Here is a 19932-nt window from a genome sequence, read left to right as displayed (position 1 = left end):
ACATCAGTACTTCAAAACTGCAATGACCTTTTTTATTTTGATTAAATGTAGTCAAGGTACATTAATTAGTCCAGGCCTGTTAACCTAGTGTTTTTGACAGAGGTCCTTAAAAATGTAGCTTATCATATTGGAAAAGATCTTCAATGATATAACAACATTCAAAACTTCTTTGTTGGTAATGTTAAATTTCAGTCCTGAATTTAACAGTTGATCATAACAAACCAAATGGATAGATTGAACATTTGTGAGTTGCCTTCCACTGATCTAAAAGGGCTTGGATCATATTTTCAAGACTGGGCCACTTGGGATTTATAAATGGTGATCCTCAAAACTATGTTCTCGATTCACTATTACTCAAAAGTGGATTCTGTTTACTCCCTCTATTTCAGATTATGGAGTATTCCAACATCTTTTACCATACAAATAATAAAAAAAAAAAAAGATTTACTATGGTGGAATTAGTTTTTCTTTTATTCTGAAATTATCAGTCCCACTATCTAACTCTTTCTTTTAAGTTATTTTATGTCAGGTTTAATTTTTTTAAATATTTTTAGTAGATATACTATATAATTTTAGAACTGTCTTCTGATCAAAGGGCACATTTTCTGTTTTGTAAGTAATTTTTAATGAATAATTTATTTATGGTAGCACCTTTCATAGATAAAAAAAAAAGTATTCCATGAAAATGAAAGAAATAAAATCTACAAATTATATTTGTATATGAAATACACAGCTCAATGGCTTGCAGGTTTTGTTTTTTTAAGAGTCAGTAAACATTGACCTCAGTGGAAGTGGAAGAGAGTTCAAAGCGTTGGAGTCAGCCTGAATAAAACTGCAAGTCTCTACTGATCTTAAAGTGAGTCCAGGGAACGACCAGCAGCATCAAGCTGAATAATCTAAGACGCCAGGATGAAGACTGGGGCTCCAGTAAGTCCACAATATGTTAAGGTTATATTGTGGTTATGTGGTCCCTAATTCTAGTCCAGGTTGCTGCAACATTCTGCACAGTCTCAGAATGCCTAATTTAAATGAGTATAATTCAATGTTATATTAACTCACATGTATTTTTCTTCCAGGCTCCTTTCTTGGGCCACTTTTTATCAAAAATCTGTGTTATTCTTGTTTTCAGAAAAGAAAACTAGAAAATTAGAGACTCACTCTGGTTAAGCATGCCGAATATTTTTTATGAAGAATTTGTCATACTGCTGAAGTGCATCTAGAACTGCTGCTGCTGGAATCCTGACCAGCAGCAAGAGGAAAAAAATCACAGCAGTCCTTAAATCACTGCACGTCCTCACTTTAAAATGGAAAAAGTTTCCAATCTTGTTATTGGTTTATAAAGCAGTGAATACTTTTGGAGTTAAGTACATCTCAGATTTTCTTCTCTGATATGAACCATCAAAACCCCACAAGTCATCACAGACCTTTTGACTCAGTGTTCACTGAAATGTGAACAAGCATTAAGAGTCAACTTTGAGTTTCTTTGCTCCTCATTTATTTTTCCATCCTGTCTAGTGTTGCAAGCAAGTTACAGTGATTCAGAAAGCACTTCTCTGTGTATTACACAGTTAGAACACAAATAAACTGTTAAATGTTGAGCCCTAAGCTCTGACAAACTTCCTGAAAACCTGAAGTGTGTAGAAGCTGTCAGGTCTTTTCAAGTCAGGACTAAAAACATCACTTTTTTCCCATAAAAGTCAAATTTGATCAATTATTGTTATAAATTTCATTTGCATGTTTTCTATGAAATAATAAATTTTACTACTTTTAATGTATTTTTCATTATCTTTGCTCAGAGCTTTGAATTACCTTCTGTATGAATGTCACTACACAAGTAAACTTGCCTTGTCTTTGCAGCTTCCAACTCTCTCTTTTTTAATGAATAAATTAAGATCTTTTCAAACATTGGAGGTCACTTCTGTCTGAGCTGTTTTCTTTGTATTCTCACCAGAAACACGCTCTGACTGCTGAAAGGAATAATTTTGACTGCAGAAATTCTCCTAGCGAATAGCTGCATCCCATCCTAATATAAAGCTCGGTGAACAGCAGGCTGTTACCAACTATAAATGTAATCTTTTTTAATCAGAAATCATACGAACTCACAAGGCAGTGATGACATAAAACTGCATCTGTTCATATCACTTGTCAGTATCTGTTTTCTTTTTCCTTTTCAGGGTAGCTGCCCTGTCCTGCTCCTTGCCGGTGGAACCTGGCTCATCAGGTCGGACCAGCATGAGCCTCATTCTTCCTTAAACGAGACTCTTGTAAAAGCCAAGCCCAAAAACACTATATAAGCACCTCTTGCCTCTTCAGTTACTCAGTCTTGGCAGGGATCACACCAAGGAACACTACGTCTACCAAGAAAGGGAGGCGCCTTCTTCAGGTAAAAGCTCTCTGATCAAGAAGTGCTTTGCTTGGGCTTTGCTCTGCTTTTGTACTGATTTGCTCTGTAGCCGAATTAACCTCAGAAAAGTGCTGTAGCATTGCATTTACATTTGCTTTTCACTAACAGTAGCTGCTGGTTTTCTTTCATCAGTGGAATCCACAGTTTGAAGGACAAGCGTCGAATGAAGAAGTGCAAAGTCATTCTGATCAAGTGGTTCTCAACAGTTCAACAGTTCTTTGAGAAAATTGTGAAATGTTTAGGACCACTTGAGCAGTCGGACAAATGCTGCCATCTCAGACGATTCTGGCTGGATTCAAAGAAGGCCTGAATCTGGACAAATTTGGGAACGACTGCATCGTTTTTACCATATTTGTCAGCCTCCCTGATGTCTCCCTGTCATCTCTGCCTGACTGCGTCCCAGCAGCACCTGCAGCTCTGGAGCTGTGGGGGGCTGTAAAAATGATTAGGGCTCAGTAATTTCATTCTACTGGCACATATGCAACATTTTAACGGCTCTATTGCTGCATAGCTCTCACTTTTTCACTGCTTTTCTGTCCCTACTTTCCAGAGGTACTGATTAAAACAAGTCAATAAAGAACCATTTGTCTCTGACGAGTCTGTGGGGGGTGATAGACCTGTGGTCTGCAGGGAGGGTCACTGTCCAAAGCTCTGCAAATTGGTTTTGTGTTGAAATGACAAATTCACTCATTTGGGAAAGAAATGCATTTTTCTCTTTAACGGTACAGAGAAATATATTACATAAAGATTGAGATGAATGAATCTTCTTATTTTATCTCCATTAATAATCTGCAATTTATTTGATTTAACCACTTTTCAGTTTTTATTTTAAATCTGTGCCCACAGGAAAGACATTTACTAAAGGTTAAATTCTAAAGGCACATTTTTGTCAGGTGCATCCAAAATCTGACAAAAAAATCAAATGCTTTTTTCCTGAGCAACAACTCACCTTATACCGCATAAATCATTCATGAAAGCACTGTGCACCATTTATCCACCGCTCCGCTTTTTAGACTGCCCTCCTCTTTCCTTTTTTTTCTGCTTTTGATCTCCTCCGTGCACCAAGAGCTATCAATATTTGCTAAACGTTTCCCTCAAAGCCGGACCGCGCACCGGGGGAGCTGCAGAGGAGAAGGGATAAGACACGAGGAGAGGCATTAATGAGAAGCCCAGAGCGCTTTAAGTGTACGTGCGCAGGGACAGGGCAGCAGATGTAGAAGCGCAGGCATTCCCAGGGGGGAATCCCAGGAGGGGTCCACTGAATTTCATCAGCGGCCAGAGGGGGAGACCCGAGTCCGACCTAGACCTCCTGGAGCGGGGAGGAGACGGGAGACGAACATTGTAAATCATCTTTATGGATTGCAGTCATTATTTCAGTGACAACTGAAGTCACACAAAATTGATTTAAAAAAAAAAATCAAATTGATTAATCCATGAAATAATTATTGACCTTCCCAATCTGCGGTGCTTACCTGTCAAACTGTTCTTGTTGCAGGGAAATTGACTACTTGCTGGGTGGAAAGCTTAAAACTTCCAAACTTGTCTTGCAACTTTTTTTTGAATTAAAAGTTCAAATAAAAAATTTAATTTTAAAGTAAAACGGCGTAAATCATGACTCCCTTCCGGTTATTCATCCAATTCAACCTTACGGTCAACCCAGAAACGGGGCTTTGAAAGTAGAAATCAGCTCCCCCCCATATAAGGTTTATTACGGTAGAAGGATGCCACGAAGAAGATAGGATATTCATGAGGAGCAGTAAGTCACTCCTATCAAATCTGCTGGCCACCCTAGCCAAATATCTAAAAAAAATAATTTAAAAGAAGAGGAGACCAGTTTTAGTGAGCTTCAATATTTATTTAATTGGAAAAAAAATCTCATCCATAGAGCAGACCATATCTGTCACACACTTCTACCACCACAAACCTGTAGAGAGGCCACCTGATGACAAAATTAAACTCCAGAAATTCTGCTGATATTTTGGCCTTAGTGCACCTCCCCAGGGCTATAATGGCCCCCATCTAATCACCCTTTAGAAACCATTCAGTAAAATAAAATAAATATTTTTTTATGATTTTAATAATAAATGAGAAAACATTGCCAAGCAGCAGTGTTTTCTTATGGCATATCTATTAGAAGTACTCAGATATCTCAGAATCACACTGGGGTGAAGGTTGTGAAATTCACATTGTTCGACTTAAAGATGACCCGGTATGTAACTTTAGCCATGATGTTGTTGTTTTTTTGTTTTTTTTCTCGCTCATATTCAAGGTTTGACTGACCATCTAAGGCAGGGGTGTCAAACTCCAGTCCTCGAGGGCCGCTGTCCTGCAACTTTTAGATGTGCCTCTGCTGCACCACACCTGAATAGAATAATTAGGTCATTAAGGCTCTGGAGAACTGATCTACACAAGGAGGAGGTAATTAAGCCATTTCATTGCAGTGTTTTGTAACTTTGGCACATCTAAAAACTGCAGGACTGCGGCCCTTGAGGACTGGAGTTTGACGCCTGTGATCTAAGGATTAAAGTTCAATGCTTTATTAGTGCCCTCTGGAGGCCCATATTAAAAGTGATTCATAAAGGATGATAAAGACTAGGACAAAGGCACAGAGAAAATTAGAGCTTATTACCAAAAGTAAATAATCAAAATACCAGTGGAAACATACAAAACAAATAATTATAACAAGAGTTTGATTACTGTAAATGGCAATAACGATGCTTCCACTGGACTCAGTAATGGCATTTTTGAAGGACATATGCTCATCAGTACTTTGACTGATGTAAATAGTAATAATACTCCACACCCTAAAAACTGTGTGAGAGAAAATTTGAAAGAAATCAAAGGTACTAAGCAACCTATGATAAATATCTTGTTGGTCTCTGAGCAGTGAGCCATGCTGTCAAAAACCTTTACTGATTATTGCTTGCTCAGTCAGTTATAGTTCTTATGAATCACATGGAAACCATCTGTTGGTCTCAGCCTCAATCCGTTCCACAACTAGCTTCAACCTGCTTCAAAAAGTGGAGAAATTATTGTAATATTGTTTGGCAGTTGCATAAATTACTGTATTCTTGTGTGAGATGAAGGTGATCAGCCTGTGTTCTCCTGTGGCGTTAATGAAGCTTGCTTCAATAGTGACATTTATTCCTCATTGTTGATTCTGGTGTCTCTCAATTTCCTTTTGACAGTACCAACAGGCTCTAAAGGATAGGGTTTCTGTCCAATCAGTTCGCTGGTTGACTAAGCATGGTGATACAATGTTAAGTAAAGAAGGTGCTTGTACTTTTGGGCTTTGTGGGCAGACTTTAAATCCAACTGGAAAAAGAAATAACTATCTCAATAAAGCTTGTCAGTGGGTGGGAGCATGGATAGTGGAACTAAGAAAACACAAGTACCAAAATAAGCAGATTACATGATACTGGCTGCAGTTATGCTTGTTGCATGTGCATCTTTAGTTCCCTCATAATTTCCTTTTAGTAAACATCCCATTAGTATGGCTGGACTTTGAGAAGTCTGCTGGACAATTGCAAGTCAGCAGTATGCCAGCAAAAACAAATTTGAGTGTTAAAAATCGAGTTCTAACGGATCTTCTTTAATATTTTTAAAAGACACATTTTGAGGTTTTTATTCCAAGCAATGTTAATCAAATTTGACAAAAATAAGTACTTGAGATTTAATGCTTTGCATATAGAGAATCTTAAATTTATAACTGAATACAAGTTTCACATTTTTATTTTAATACTTTAATTTATTGTAAAGATAACTTTTACCATAATAATATGTCAAATTTTCTTCTATACAAGTCTAACTTTGAAGGCTTGTTAACCCGAAGAAGACAAAAAGACAAATGTAGGCATTCTTGTGTTCCGGTGACACTTTGTAAGTAGATACAAGATAATTAGCCTGAGGTGATTCGGTGTGTGTGGGGTTACAGGCAGGACTGACTCTGTGTTTTACATCTTCGTGAGGGGGATGATCGAGCAGGTCATCACAGCCTGACAGGGGGGAGCTTATAGCGGAGAGAGAGGGCGGCTGAGTGAGAGAGGGAGAGTTGGGTGACGAGATGGAGGGAGGCAGGAGATCAGTGCGCAGCAGATGCACAAGGTGCTCCTTGTTCGCTCTCAGATCTGTAGCAGCATCAGTCACAGATTAGACATGAGCAACCTCGAAAAGTAGCCTCTTAAAGTGGATACACACCCGGTGGATTGTACTTGTCTTTTTCTTGAACTCCAGATCACTGGAAACCCGGGAGGTTATTATTTTACGCACACGTGCTCAACGCAATTCCCTGGATGTTGGGATTAAAAAACCTCTCGGATCTTTTCTGGCACAATGAGACTCGTAAATTTAATGGATCTAAGCACCAAATAGGAGTAAGATCTATTTTCGGGCAGCGCTTGCAGCCGGCATGGCTTTACCAAACTCACCGGGCTCTCCCGAAGCAGGGAAGCCCAGCCCCAACGTCATAGACCTGGGGACTATCTTTGTTGACTCGGACATCATATTTGGCTTTACAAGTCACCTGCTAAGAAGAAAAACAAAGGTAAGAGCGACTCTTCGGGGATTAATAAATACTTGAGGAAATATGATGAGGGAAAACAGTTGGGATCCAGAAAAATGATGCGCGCTGGAGCGCTCCTCTCCGGGATTCGAGCGCGTCTTGCAACAGCCATTCTCTTTATCTCAGATTAATGAAAACTCTTCATTTAATAATTTTTTGGGGGGAATTCTAAATCTCATTTTTTAAATATTTTTTTCAGAAATATAACCCAAAATTTATATAAATCTCTACAAAAATGCTAAACTATGAATAATAGTGTTGCATACATAGAAAATCAGAAGATGATAATCGTAAAACGTTCTGGACATGTTTGTGTGAAACTGAGATTGTTATATCGCACATAATTCTCTATTCTGAATCTATAACGCTCTAAAGGTCTTCAGATTATCTCTATTTAACCTCAAAACTATTAGAGAAGATGTTTTCTGGCTTAAATTGGAGTTTAACATGGCATATAGTCTGTGATATGAAATGACACATACAAAACTAAGGACAGGGACAATTTAGAAACCCTTTTCAGGGGTGGCCACTGTGGCTGACATCACCCACATGAAATATTCAAAGTTTACTAATTAAATATTAAACCCATAGTGAAGCCCTTTAATTCCGTCTGAGAAATGCCGTTTTGTTCTTTACCCAGACGATGGCGTCAGAGTCCCACTAACTACGCGCAGGGGCGATGCTCTTGGACTGAAAGTCGTTCAATTTTTGTTAAACTACCTTCTTAGTTATAATATATTTCCCTTTTTTTTAAATCGAAGTCATTGTTTTAGATTAATTATCTAAAGTGAATCTACTTGATCTAATTTCAGGATTATAAAATTATCATTTTTAATTTCCATATTTCCATTTAATGTGTAGAGCAACACGTTTACGTCCGTATACGAGAACAATAAAAGAGACATCTTAAATAATTTAGCTATCAAAAGAGCTTTTAAACTTTCTACTCCAGAATAATAAGACCCCACCCCGGGGGAGAAAGTTTGTTTGGCCCTCCCACTTTAGCAGGGTACACCGCCTCCTCTATTGATCTGCCAAAAACTCCTGCGCAGCTTGCAAACTTATGGAGACGCTCACTTGTTACTTTCGCTGTGCAGCTCTTGCCAACGTGCAATGTGACAGATGACAGTGAGTCTAATCTTCAGAGTAGCCTATGGCTCTGCCTCGCGTTTTTCAGTTTGACTTTGACGAAAGATTCTCCTGAAGGTGTAAACCTCGGATCTGGGAGAATGAGAACGTTTGAGGGCATTTTGGCTTCTGATGGAGAAGTCCTCCACAGCCGCGTGTTCACTGTAAGTGTGTCACAATCGAGGCGAACTGTTGACTATGTCTCTATTTTCGTTTAACCTGCATCTCTCTGTTTTGCGCACTCAAAAGGTGCTCTTGTTCTCAGGTTTACCACTGTCACCTATGCGCACCTGACGCATGAACTGCTCACCTAATAAACTTTTCTATCTTGTGCTGAAGGTGGAGGGATGTCCCAGTGGAGAGTCCGTGGTGAGTCCCAGGAAAAGATTTCACTCCGCGGAGGAAGCGCGATGCAGCAGCCGTCCTCCACCTGAGGGCGCCGGGTCAGTTTCCATCACCGAGTCGGAGGAGAAAGGAGGCTTTTGCCAGCAGTGCCAAAAGAAGGTGTCCGAACTGAAGAAACAGGCGCAAACTCTGGCTGACCACAGCTCCTTAAAGGTTAGTTTATATTCCCTCAGGGAAATCTTCCTTCCCCATTTAATTCCCCCCACCATATATTGGGGCCATATACATGTTGGCCCCATAGGGTTTTCTCAATCTGGTCGGGTCTAAGTAGGCCTGGGCTTACAAAACTCTGATTGTCTTCACTCAATACAACCTATATGGTAAAACCAATTGGACACCTTAAATTGTACAGTACATTTAGGACCCATGTGAGGTAGCTGGAATCCCAGACTGTTGGGTGCCATACTGGTTAGAGATGGGCTGACAATAGTTCCCACATGGGATGGTTCAGAGGCCACACAATGGCCCCCAGGTAATGGCCTGTAAAGGTTCAATGGAGGATAACCTGTATCAGTCCTATATGTGTAGATCAAAGAGAGAATTGCTAGTCAGGAGTTTAAAGTACAATTTCAACATGTGGCCCATCCTGTATGGAAATACTGTATAACCTGTGGCAGCAAAACTAATCAGGCACTCTACATGGGTGTTGGCTGGCTGTTAAGACACTGAATCTCAATTGTACATCACTTTTAGGTACCATATTAGTTCCAGTTGTTTTAACCACAATTTGTAACATGTGGACAATATCAGCTGGGAACCATTTTTAGCCAATATCAAATAATATTGGCCCATATGTGAACATATGTGTGGAGAAGGTAGTTTTGGACTCCTGATTATTAATTCTCACTCTGAGTTGCTGAAACACTTCTTTCAAGATATTTGTCTCCTTCAGTTGTTCTTGCCCTTGTTATTCACTTTGGGTTGAAGGACAATGAAGCTCCACTTGCTATTTTCTAACAGAACCTAGAAGACTCTCATCATTCTCTTGTGACATTATTTATTGCTCTACTCGACTTCAAATGCTGGCCTTGGATGTGAAACTGGACGCTTTTGAGACATTTAAAGTGGCCCCTTTGTTCGACCAAACAATGCTTACCTTTTTTTATGTCGATGTTGGGTGTGGAGGGAATGGGGGTTGTCCACAGGCCTGAAACGAGTGGGCTGCTCACGTTGGAGGCTAAGGAGGAAGTTCAGTCCCAGTCGGCCTTCGATGTCCATTGAAAGTGTTCCTGTGCTGCTGCTCCCAAAATTCCCACCACTGTTAAATATAGGTCTTGCCCCCACTGTTGTGGCGGGCTGGGTTTGGCCTCTGGTCCGTGCTCCTTTGTTGTAATTTTTTGTCATTAATTTCAACATGAGATTGAGTTACATCACTTTAGGGTTCACCTGTAATCCCACAGCACCTGTGCTTCACCCGGGAGCAGCTGTTCAAAGGGACAAGGGGACATTTCTCAACCACCTGCACTTCTTATGTGTGGTCTGTCCATTATGAAAAGTTCAGAGCATATCAGTATTCAGCTATCAGGTATATCCACTTCATATATCCATAAAGGCTTCACTTGAGTCCTGTCATCTGTCATTGGAACTGACCTCTTGTGTTTAGTGATAGACCCTCTGGCAGCACTTTGTGGCTCTCTCCAGGTGCTCTATGAGGAAGAAAGAGATGAAGACCTCCTCTTTACCCACTATTTGCTCTTGTTGATGGCTAAATGAGGCCTTAATTCCAGGGTGGCAAGCAGTGATGGCTGGATACTGTTGTTGTGCGGTTGCTGTGGTATGGCCTCCTCTAGGCGAAAGGATAAAAACCTCATTGTCTTTTTGAGGTTTGAGTAGCTCACCTGTTGGGCCTCATAGGATGGATGATTGGTTCCAAATTACTTCCTCCATGGAGGGTATAAGGTCAGCTGGGTCATTCATGGGGCTTGCTGGTGTGTCTGGGATCCTGCAACCTGCTTGGATTTGGACAGTGTTTGGGTCTGTCCTGGGAAAACCCGAGAGCGAAGACTGTTTACCCGAGGTCACACTTCCCCACCCTCCCAATCTGCCTGCAGACCCTTTTTTTTTCCTAAAGAGGAAGTCACTCAGTCCCCAGACATCCCCTCTCTCTGCATACTGTATTGTTTCAATACAGTAGTAGTATCAGGAGGACTAAAATTCAAGGAAGAGTGAATGTGCTTTTCAACATCAAGCCTGCTGGAGGGAAAGTTGACTTTTCACACACTCTGAAGCCTCCCAGACAGTTTTTTTTGTATTTTCCTGTTTGGGTCTGGAGGAACGTGCTTACAGTATGTCCCACAAGAACGCTGTGGAAGCGAGGGCCTCTCCCTTTATGTCTGTGATTCAGCACAGCTTTGTAAAAAGGCCACCAGTTGTGTGAGAAAACAATGTGCAAGGGAAAATTGTTCTCAATCCAATTGAGATCTGGTCATGGTCTTCATCCAATCTGATTGAGCTAGAGTTATTTTGCAGAGAAAAAAGATGCAATTCTGGAGATGTGCAGAGCTGGCAGAGACATTCTTTGAAAACGTGCCACTGCAAATGCAGAGCAAAACAGGATTCTTTAAAGCAGTGGTCCACAACTTCTAACTGGGATCCCCTGTTCTTGCACTGAAAACATTTTTTGGCCACCATCATCACCAAAAAATGCTTACATGCACACCTGTGCAGACACAAAGATGCAGAGTTGCATAGTCTCATGCCTATGTGCACTTTTGTGTTTGCACACATTTGGCACCAATACCAAAAAGAACATTTCACTAATTAATCATTAATTTATTTGCAGTCCTACAATTCTGTCTTTCTTTCTTTCATACTGGATGCCTTAACACGTTTTATGTTGTCCAGACATTAAATGCTTCTGTCTAAATGTAGGTACTAACCCCCATACTTTATTGAATCAAGGGAATTCACCTATGATTTGCATACCCAAAACTGTGATGATGAGTGATTCAGTCATTAGTGGTAGACTGCCTGTGTTCCTTAATTTGAATAACTTTAAACTGCTAATTATGGCCGAATGTGGTGGCTAAGGGATGATTTTAGAAGAAGATTAGTGCTTAAAACTCCACATCAAAGAAACCACTAAGCTTCTTACTGTAATCAGAGGATCTGTCAACAATTGCTGCAAACTGATAGGAGTTTGACTGGAACCTCCACCCACAACCTCTCACTGCAGAGCGAAAATCTCTGACATGAAAGAATCCCTAATATGAAGTTAAGAGATACATTGGTATCTTGATTAGATGAAGGAAAAATAACCAAATTGTTTTCCCGTTGCAGACCTGCCATCTTCTCTGTGAGCTGTTTGCATAGGAGCAGAGGGAGGCCTAAATTAGTTAGTTCACAGACCTCTATAAATGTAACAAATCACCCACTGCCAGGAAAGATTATTATTCCTCGCCTCAGGCCAGGTTGGAGCAAATCAGACCAGATAACACACAAAAATTTATATCTTTCCTGTTTGAAAGGGATTACTTTAATTGCATTTGCGGAGCTCACCGAGAGATAACATTCAGAGAGAATGAAAGTCAGACAGGTTGGATTTCTTTTAGACCACAGGCACATCTAAAATCTTAAATATTCTCTTGTTTGTTTAAGCTGAATCTTGTTTGTTAAAACTAAAGTGGAAAAGTGGAAAAATACAGATCTACTTTTATTTGACAACATTTTGCTCTTAACATTTTGCATTATACAATTTGATATATTTTCCTCTGCAGATCTGATTGAGTGTTAGAGGATCATTTTCCAGCTGGCACCTCGCCCTCAGTCTCAAGTCATTAGTTGCCTCTGAAAGGTTTTCATCCATTATTTGTTAAAGAAATACATACCCACAGCATAATTCTACCACCACCATATTTTACAACAGGCATTGGGTCTTTAGGGTGATGCTAGTGTTAGCTTCCTACCATGTGTAATGTTTTGCATTAAACTAAAATATTTAAACTTTGTTCTCATTTGAGTAGCACCTTCTTCTGTGCATTTGTTGTGTCCTTTATCGACTGCGACAAACTGAACTTCTTATGTCATTTTTGTGTCCGTTCTTCCATAAAGGCCAAATATGGGAAGTTTGTGTCTAATAGTTTTGATTATTCCACCTGAGATGAGGATCTCTGCAGCTTTTCCAATGTTGCTGAGTTCATTTTGGCTTGGAATCAAAGTAAAATACTTTGAAAATGACAAAAAGTAAAACTTGACACAGGGTATGAATACGTTGCCAGCAAAGTCATAGTGATATCAGTCCTTTTAATGTCCAAGTAATAAGTCAGTGTATTATACACTTTATAGCTCCTTAATTGTCTTATAATATGTTTATACTGATTACAGAAACTTGGATTCATCAAAATGATTCAGTGCTTTCTGTTTTCTGAGCCATTGGAGTTTGCTGCAATGCAGAAACTGCAGATTGCTTCTACTGGTACTGTAACAGTTCCTATTAAACATTGAGATTTATGAATATAGAAGCAACAGTAGACCTTGTGAGGTAAATTAGCATGCAGACAGATTAAAAGATAATGTCCTGCAGGCTTGCAAGGGGTTGAAACTGTTGGAGGTTAAGGTCAGCCTCGCATTTCCTGGGACCTTTGCTCTGTGGAATCAGAAACCTTGACCATTAAGCAGGCCACTGGAGACCATCTAGTGAATCTACAACCAAGTGGGATCCTGTACATGGAGAGAAAGTACACTACAGCTAATCATGTCTCGTATGTATGCACAATGCGTCTCCGGCTCTTATGGATCGTGTATATCCATGTGACTACGAATGTGGCTGCACAAATTAATTTATACCATCAGACTTCTTGCAGGTTTTTTTCTACTTTGAATTAATGAATTATGGGAGGAAAAATTTTCATAAATGACTCGCTGGGATTCATGTTGGATTTGTTTAATTTTTGTTCCTCATTTGATCATCCATCCATTCAAATGTAAGTCATGTTGGTGTGTCTGTAGGTGTCTCAGATCAGGTTCCTGAAGCAGCAGAGAAGCTCGTGTTTGATGCATTTAGATTGCGTCAAGGCCGCACGCCTTTCTTTTTTGCCCAAGGCAAAATGCTCAGTTTTATTGGAATATTTCTTTAAAGATAGCAGTGATGCGCATGGACGCATGCGGATGTACAAGCAACTGCAATAAACATGAAAAAGTCAGCTCGATTTAACTGCAAGGTTTCTCACGCAGATTGTCGCTTCTTCCTCGATTGCTGACCTCTGTCCTTGCAATCAGTTGTCGTAAAACGTCTGGTAGATTAGCATTTGGGGCAGGGGGCTGCTGGAACAGGTGTGCTTCGCCAATTTCGCAGCAGGAGAGCAGGATGGAGTGACTGGCAGACAGATGGAAGGAAAGACTTTGAAGAGCCCTCCCGGTTGTGAAACTTGAGATAACGTAGAGTTAAAACAGTTCAGGGCCATATTGTTCTGTGCACCTTTAAACACCTGAGCCCCAGAGGCTCTCTGTCATATTTGTGTGTGTGCGTGTGTGTGTGCTCAGCAGCCTGTTTCCCTGCAAAGAGCCTGGGAGGAGATGAGAAACGATGCCGGAGAAGAGAGGAGATGAGCTGTGCTCCTGCTTCATCCCTGCATGCAGTGTGACTTCTGTTTTATGGCATGTGGCTATATTAAACTGTAGGGCAATAATCTGGTGTCAAGTGGTGCAGAGACCATAGACATCAGTCATGGTGCTACTGTGCAGCACTGTATGTTTGAGCAGTAGCAGCATGCAGTTGTTTTAGGCCAATTTACTGCTCTCTGTAGATGTTTATACATTCTCCTTCAAGCGAATGGATAGATTTTAGTGTCGAAGAATCACTTTTCTGTGTCAGGCTGTGAAACCTTCTTTTTAAAGGTCAAAATCTGATTTCTGGATGTGATCAGAGTTTCTGAAAAAATTGGTTAATAAATTACTTTTATCCATTTTATTTGTTTATAAACTACAGATAAAATTTTTATTTATGTCCATAAGCTGTTCATCTTTTTGATAGTAAAGCATAACTGGCAGTTTATAAGAAATCTTAATTTAAAATTAATTAACGTAATTACTTTTCATGCCACAACAAAGTACTGGTCTTTCAGTATCTTGGCAATGGGAAGTGCTTCTGCATTTAACACACTTAGTATTACTGTAAATAAAAAAAAACTCAGATTGATCAGATCAAATTCACTTCTAATGATTTTTTGACAACCAGAATCGACATGTCAACAAAAGTCTTTATCTATTAATAAATCTTAACCTGCCGTTCATTTTTTTCTTTTCTTCCAAACACTCCAGGTTAACCATGCTTTTTAAATAGTGAAACAACTGTGTCAGTTGTTATGTGCAGTGCAGTGAGTTTCTCATTCACTTGCTGCTTGCAGATTTTCACAGCTGGCTCTGCTTTCGAAGCACTTTCACCAGCCACTAGCCTCATTTTCTAACCTCCGGGCAACTCTGGAGTGACGGTCAAATCTTCACTGTGTCCACTGCAGCTTCATTCTACATCTTTCATTTGCTGAACGGGGAAAGTGAATCAGCCCCAGTTGTTGCTCGCTGGTCCACTACTTATTGCAATAGCAAGGGGCAAATTGCCAAGTTAGTGCTGGTAATGGGTTCAGGCGGTGCAGTTGCAGGAGGCTGATGGGTTTTGGTTAGAAAGAGAGTGAAGCCGATGCTCATCCCCATTCGTCAGGAATCGGCCGGAATGCAACACCTGGAATCACTGCCACTCTTTCCGCCTACGCTGCACTTCAGGCTGCTCAGATGAGCGGCTCCACTGCGGACAGGATGAAACAGGAGCTGACACACAACAACACCCACATTCACAGGTTTATCAGGATGCATCGTTTTTGGGCCATCTGGTTGTTGCTGTTGTGTCTTTGGTGCTGTAACGTTTGCAGAAAGAAGTCCAGATGTTCCCAGAGTTACCTGTCAAAGAGAGCATGCTTAAACGTGGATATTCACACCTTCAGAGGTTGAAAAGGTTACAATGGCTTATTTATTTTGGAAATGGTGTAAAGAGAATACTTCAGTTCAGTAGTTTTCAGAACAACATGAGTACTTCAAATGTTCATTGGTAACATTTTCTAGTCTTAATTTAAACTCTCAAGTCGATTAAAGTCTTGAAATGTCAGGCATTCAAATTCATAGATTTATGCCCATATATAAATGTTGTCCTTGCCTGTATGGCAAGGGTTGAGCAAACAGGAATGCACACAATACCTACTGGGGTCATTGAAGAAATACAAACAGAACATACAATTTTGACAAAAATGTGGTAAATTTGCAGATTGCTACACACTAAATGTTTGACAAAGTCCCTATCAGACTGACGTTCTTCACCCTCTTGTGCATTACTGCATGTAAAGGCATCTCACTCACAGCTGATGGAGGTCAGGATGGCTGAGCAGTCTAAGGATCTGCGTTCAGGTTGCAGTCTCAGTTCGAATCCCAGTTCTGATATTTTTGACTCAGGATGTGATTCATCGTAACATGTACCTGATAACATCAAGTTAGTGCCTGAAAATCTTTGGAAAGTTTCCATTCGTGTCGCTCAAGACAATGCAAGAGTTTCTGGTCACACACCATAATCAGGATAAGTTTTGTGAAAATCAATTGCATGCTTCTTTTTATTTAGGCTGGGTGGTCATTTTTAAAGTTTGAATGTTGAACACATGAACATGCTTTGATCTCTGAATTCCTCAAGGGCCAGAGTCCTGCAACTTTTAGATGTGTCCCTTGTCCTGCACACTTGAATTAACCGGTGAAACTGCCTCACTAGCATGCTGTCAAGCTCCACAGAGCTCTGCTAATGAGCTAATATTGGAGCAAGGTGTGCTGAAGCAGAAAGACATCGAAAAGTTGCCCTTAAGGACTGGAGTTTGAGACCACTGAAAGCCATTCTATTTTTGACTGTAACGGTTTGTCCAGAAGGAAAACCTCTGTGCCCAGTCGAAAATCTTTTGCCGTCTCTGACTTGGTTTGCAACATTTTCAGCTAAATCCATCATCTCTTTAACTTTGTTGGCTTCCATTTTCCTGCTGAAGAAACAGATTGTAAGTTGTTATGCTAGACGTTGAATTTGTAGTGTTTATTTATTGCTTTCTTTTCAATCCTGCTAAAAATAATCACGTCATAATTATTTTTACTGGTTCAATTACATTATCTTCTGATCATGCATCTGAGTTTATCCCTCTGCATTTATTCTGAATCATTCTTACATAACCGGTAGGCAGTGCTCCTTGTTCTGCTGCAGCAGTCTCCAGCACCTCTGTTCTCTCACTGTCTTCCACTCTGTGTGTGTTTGAAGAATGATTATTGTATATAACAACCCTCGCCTGAAAGAGTTTGCTGCTGTTTGGCAAAGGATTACAAGTTACAAAGAGCCAGACTGAAATGAACAATGAAGCTGAAGCGCAGTCTGAGAGGGCGATGTGACACAGCACTGCACAGATCTACAGAGCATGAGAACAGAATGGCAGAGGCAGAAATGTCAGTGAACAAAGAACACAAATGAAACTAGATGTGCAACCATTGGAAATGCATCAGCCTGACTTTGTGGATCTAAATATGTAACAGTAAAAGTCTGAAGTCTGAATGAGTGTTTGCTTCTTTCTTGAATCTCCCAGCATTCAGCACTATATGTCACACTGGAGTGATATGCGCACAATCCGGGCGGTTTGCAGTCAATTATCGAGTCTGATTTAGAGTATTGGAGAGACATTGTTGTTGAGATAAATTTTCAACATGGTGCGCAGACACCGATGGGCTGGAGGTAATCTCCTACTGGCTCCATAAAATGTGCTCAATTGACAGCAGGCCTTGTGGTAGCAGACAAATCGCCTGGCTTATAGCGATGTGCTGAAAGAGAATGCCAGCGTTGTGCATCGTTGCCAAGATGGATATGCAGACAGCAAACTCTGAGCTGTCTGGGCGTGGCTCCCATGTTCAGGGCAAACAGGGGTTTAGCAGAGTGTGATTCCTGAGTTGGAGCTGACTTAGCCTTGTTTGTTTTATTCCTTTGACAGAATCAATAAAGAAATTACATGTCATCTGTCAGTTCAGCATTTGGCAACATGTACTTTCAGAAATAACCAGCCAGGCAAGCTGTTTTGGGATTTGCTTTTATGAAGGCGCTTTATGTAATGACTATTTATTACAAGAGACACAACAAGCCAACTTACGCTCTTCTGAAGCCTTAACTATTTAAAAAAAAATGTTTGTGCAAGATTAAATGATACATTTAATTTTTGAAATAAAGCTAAAAAGAATAACAACATACCTCATTTCCTTTTTTAACTTCTCAGAATATAGATAATATTGTATTTCCAAAAAATCATTTCAAAATAAATAGCAATGGTGTCCAAATCCATATATGTCTGAAAAAAGTTCTAATTTAATTGTCAGAGGTGATAAGATATGACATAATTCATTTACTTATATGTTTAAAGGAGCATAAAGAAGTAGTAGTGTTACACAGCTCTGTACTTAATATTTCCCATTTATTTTAATACTAAGAAAACATATTTACAAGTTATTTTTAACTGCCTTCAGCATCTTGTGCAGTTACTGTAATTTGTAGTTTTAATTGAAAACACCAGTTTTAGTTTTCTCTGGTGTTATGATATCTCAAAAAGCTGCTAAGGTTTCCAAGTCCAGCATGTTAAAAGACAGCAAAAGATGAAACGCTGAAAGGAAAACCAAACAGCTTGGCTACAATTGCTGTAGCATTTCCTGCATGTAAAGTCTCCAATCTTGATTTAAAGAACAGCCGACATCCCTTCATAGATGTTTCGTAAGATTAAGTGAGAGATGGACGAACTGATTGGGGCCTCATCTATGATGAAAGAAAGAGTGAAGCCAAAAAGTAAATTAGCTCACCCATATGGGGGTTGGGCTCAGATTCATCATCCATTGCAGAGTTCAGAGACAAGCCCCCACTCCACCAGAACCAGGAGACCCTGAGAAAGACCCAGACCATGCTGGAGGAACTTTATTTTAAATTTAGCCTGGACCTGGGAGAGGGATGTCTAGACCTGTTATCTGGGATCTGATTTTGGATAAGCTAAAGACCAGGAAGGGATGTATGGATGCAGATGAATATTTCTTTTTATTCCCTAAAGAACCTTTTACAGACCAACAGCAGTACGCTGTGGTTGTGGTTTGTGGAAACTGTGTAAGTGCACCAGTTTGCTTTCACATCATATTTCTCCATTTGTGTCTGTTAGGAGGCACACAAGCATTTTCCAGTGATTCTATTTGTGTAATAGCTGATGGATTCTGTGTTATGATTGGTAAACAGGTAACGTTAACTCATCTCCCTGGACTTCCTATCTAAGCTTTGGGCTATTTTTTATCATCAGTGGCTTCATTCTGATACGTATATATAGTGCCCCATAAATCCTGGCGAGGTGTGAAAATGCCAGTCAAAGTTCACATTGCTCATGTTCATTTCATGCTTGAGCATCCAGCTCCGCGAGCGAGGGCGACTGTGTGTATTGATGATGTGCGGATGTGCGTGTAAGCACCAGAGAGAAAAGAAAGATGAAGCTCGCTCAAAGTCCCTCCATCTTTTCCACTTTGCAGCAGAAGTCATCCATCTCTCTGGTCGTAACTGCTACCAATTTATGATTGCATTATTACAGTCAGGCTTTTGTCCTCATTGTGACACACAGACATATCTGGTGGTGACCTGTTTGCTGGAGATTGTGGCTGGACATTGCTCTTATGTTTGTAAAGCTCAGATGGTTTTGCTAGTTATTAGATTTTTACTTTCTAAGCTTTCAAGGACATGGAAATAACTTACATTTCAATCCCCTTTATGGAAATATCCTGCATTCTAGATTTGCTCCAAATCATTACGACACATTGCTTTAGAAAAGAAAGCTGTTTGTTCACCTAGCATTTTTCTTTCAGCCTTAAATGGCCTGACATAATAATTTGTCTGCTGACATTTGAAAGGAAATGGCATAGCCCTTCATTCTGCAAAATGGCAGCCAAGTTGGTTTTATTTCCATAAAAAAATGTGTTGTTGAATTTCTCAACAAGCAGAGCACTGAAAAGGTCATCTGCAGCCTTATGGATTTTCATAATGGATTTTTTTTTTGAAGAAAAACTCAATAAAGATACAGTAGGTGTGTGCTTTTCTGAGATTGGCACCTGAGGTTCTTTGAAGCAGTTCAGCAAACTTCTGTACTTTTAGGAAATAGAGTATCTAAAGGGCACTTTTTGCCTGTTAAAATGCTTCTTTTAATAAAACAACTCTGTGGTGAGCAGGGAGAAGTCAGAAGGTGTTGAAACATTTTCCAGTGCAAATGTTGACATGTTTTTCTTGCAGCAGAAAACTTTCACCAGAGCCAAATTCACCAACATGCGCACAAATTTTTCCAACAATATACCATAGGTCGGAAATCAACATGTGACAGGAGGAAGCTGGAATCGAACCTACAACCTTATGATTGCAAAACAACTA

The 19932-nt window shown here is 40.0% G+C and overlaps 1 protein-coding gene and 1 long non-coding RNA gene across 3 annotated transcripts in view; both read left to right on the top strand.

Annotated features, from left to right (window-relative positions):
- The first annotated feature begins 2338 nt into the window (after positions 1-2338).
- Positions 2339-2981, top strand: LOC111612285. Its single transcript, XR_002754515.1, has 2 exons — positions 2339-2383; positions 2537-2981. It is a non-coding gene; the product is annotated as an uncharacterized LOC111612285 (long non-coding RNA).
- A 3534-nt stretch (positions 2982-6515) lies between these two features.
- The window catches only part of LOC102224400 (kinesin-like protein KIF26A), an 83923-nt gene continuing 70506 nt past the window's right edge, over positions 6516-19932 (top strand). Inside the window, exons 1-2 of one of the 2 annotated variants that reach the window (XM_023352681.1) lie at positions 6516-6947; positions 8433-8651. In XM_023352681.1, coding sequence (XP_023208449.1) covers positions 6813-6947; positions 8433-8651 — 354 coding nt within the window. In that variant the 5' untranslated portion in view covers positions 6516-6812. Of the gene's footprint in view, positions 6948-7993; positions 8258-8432; positions 8652-19932 lie in introns of those variants that run through there. The other variant, XM_014476209.2, reaches the window with a different exon arrangement.

This window comes from Xiphophorus maculatus, chromosome 19 (genome assembly GCF_002775205.1).
Source record: "Xiphophorus maculatus strain JP 163 A chromosome 19, X_maculatus-5.0-male, whole genome shotgun sequence".
Classification (NCBI taxonomy): domain Eukaryota; kingdom Metazoa; phylum Chordata; class Actinopteri; order Cyprinodontiformes; family Poeciliidae; genus Xiphophorus; species Xiphophorus maculatus.
The sequence above is the reverse complement of the archived record's forward strand: the minus strand, read 5'-3'. Positions and strand labels throughout refer to the sequence as shown.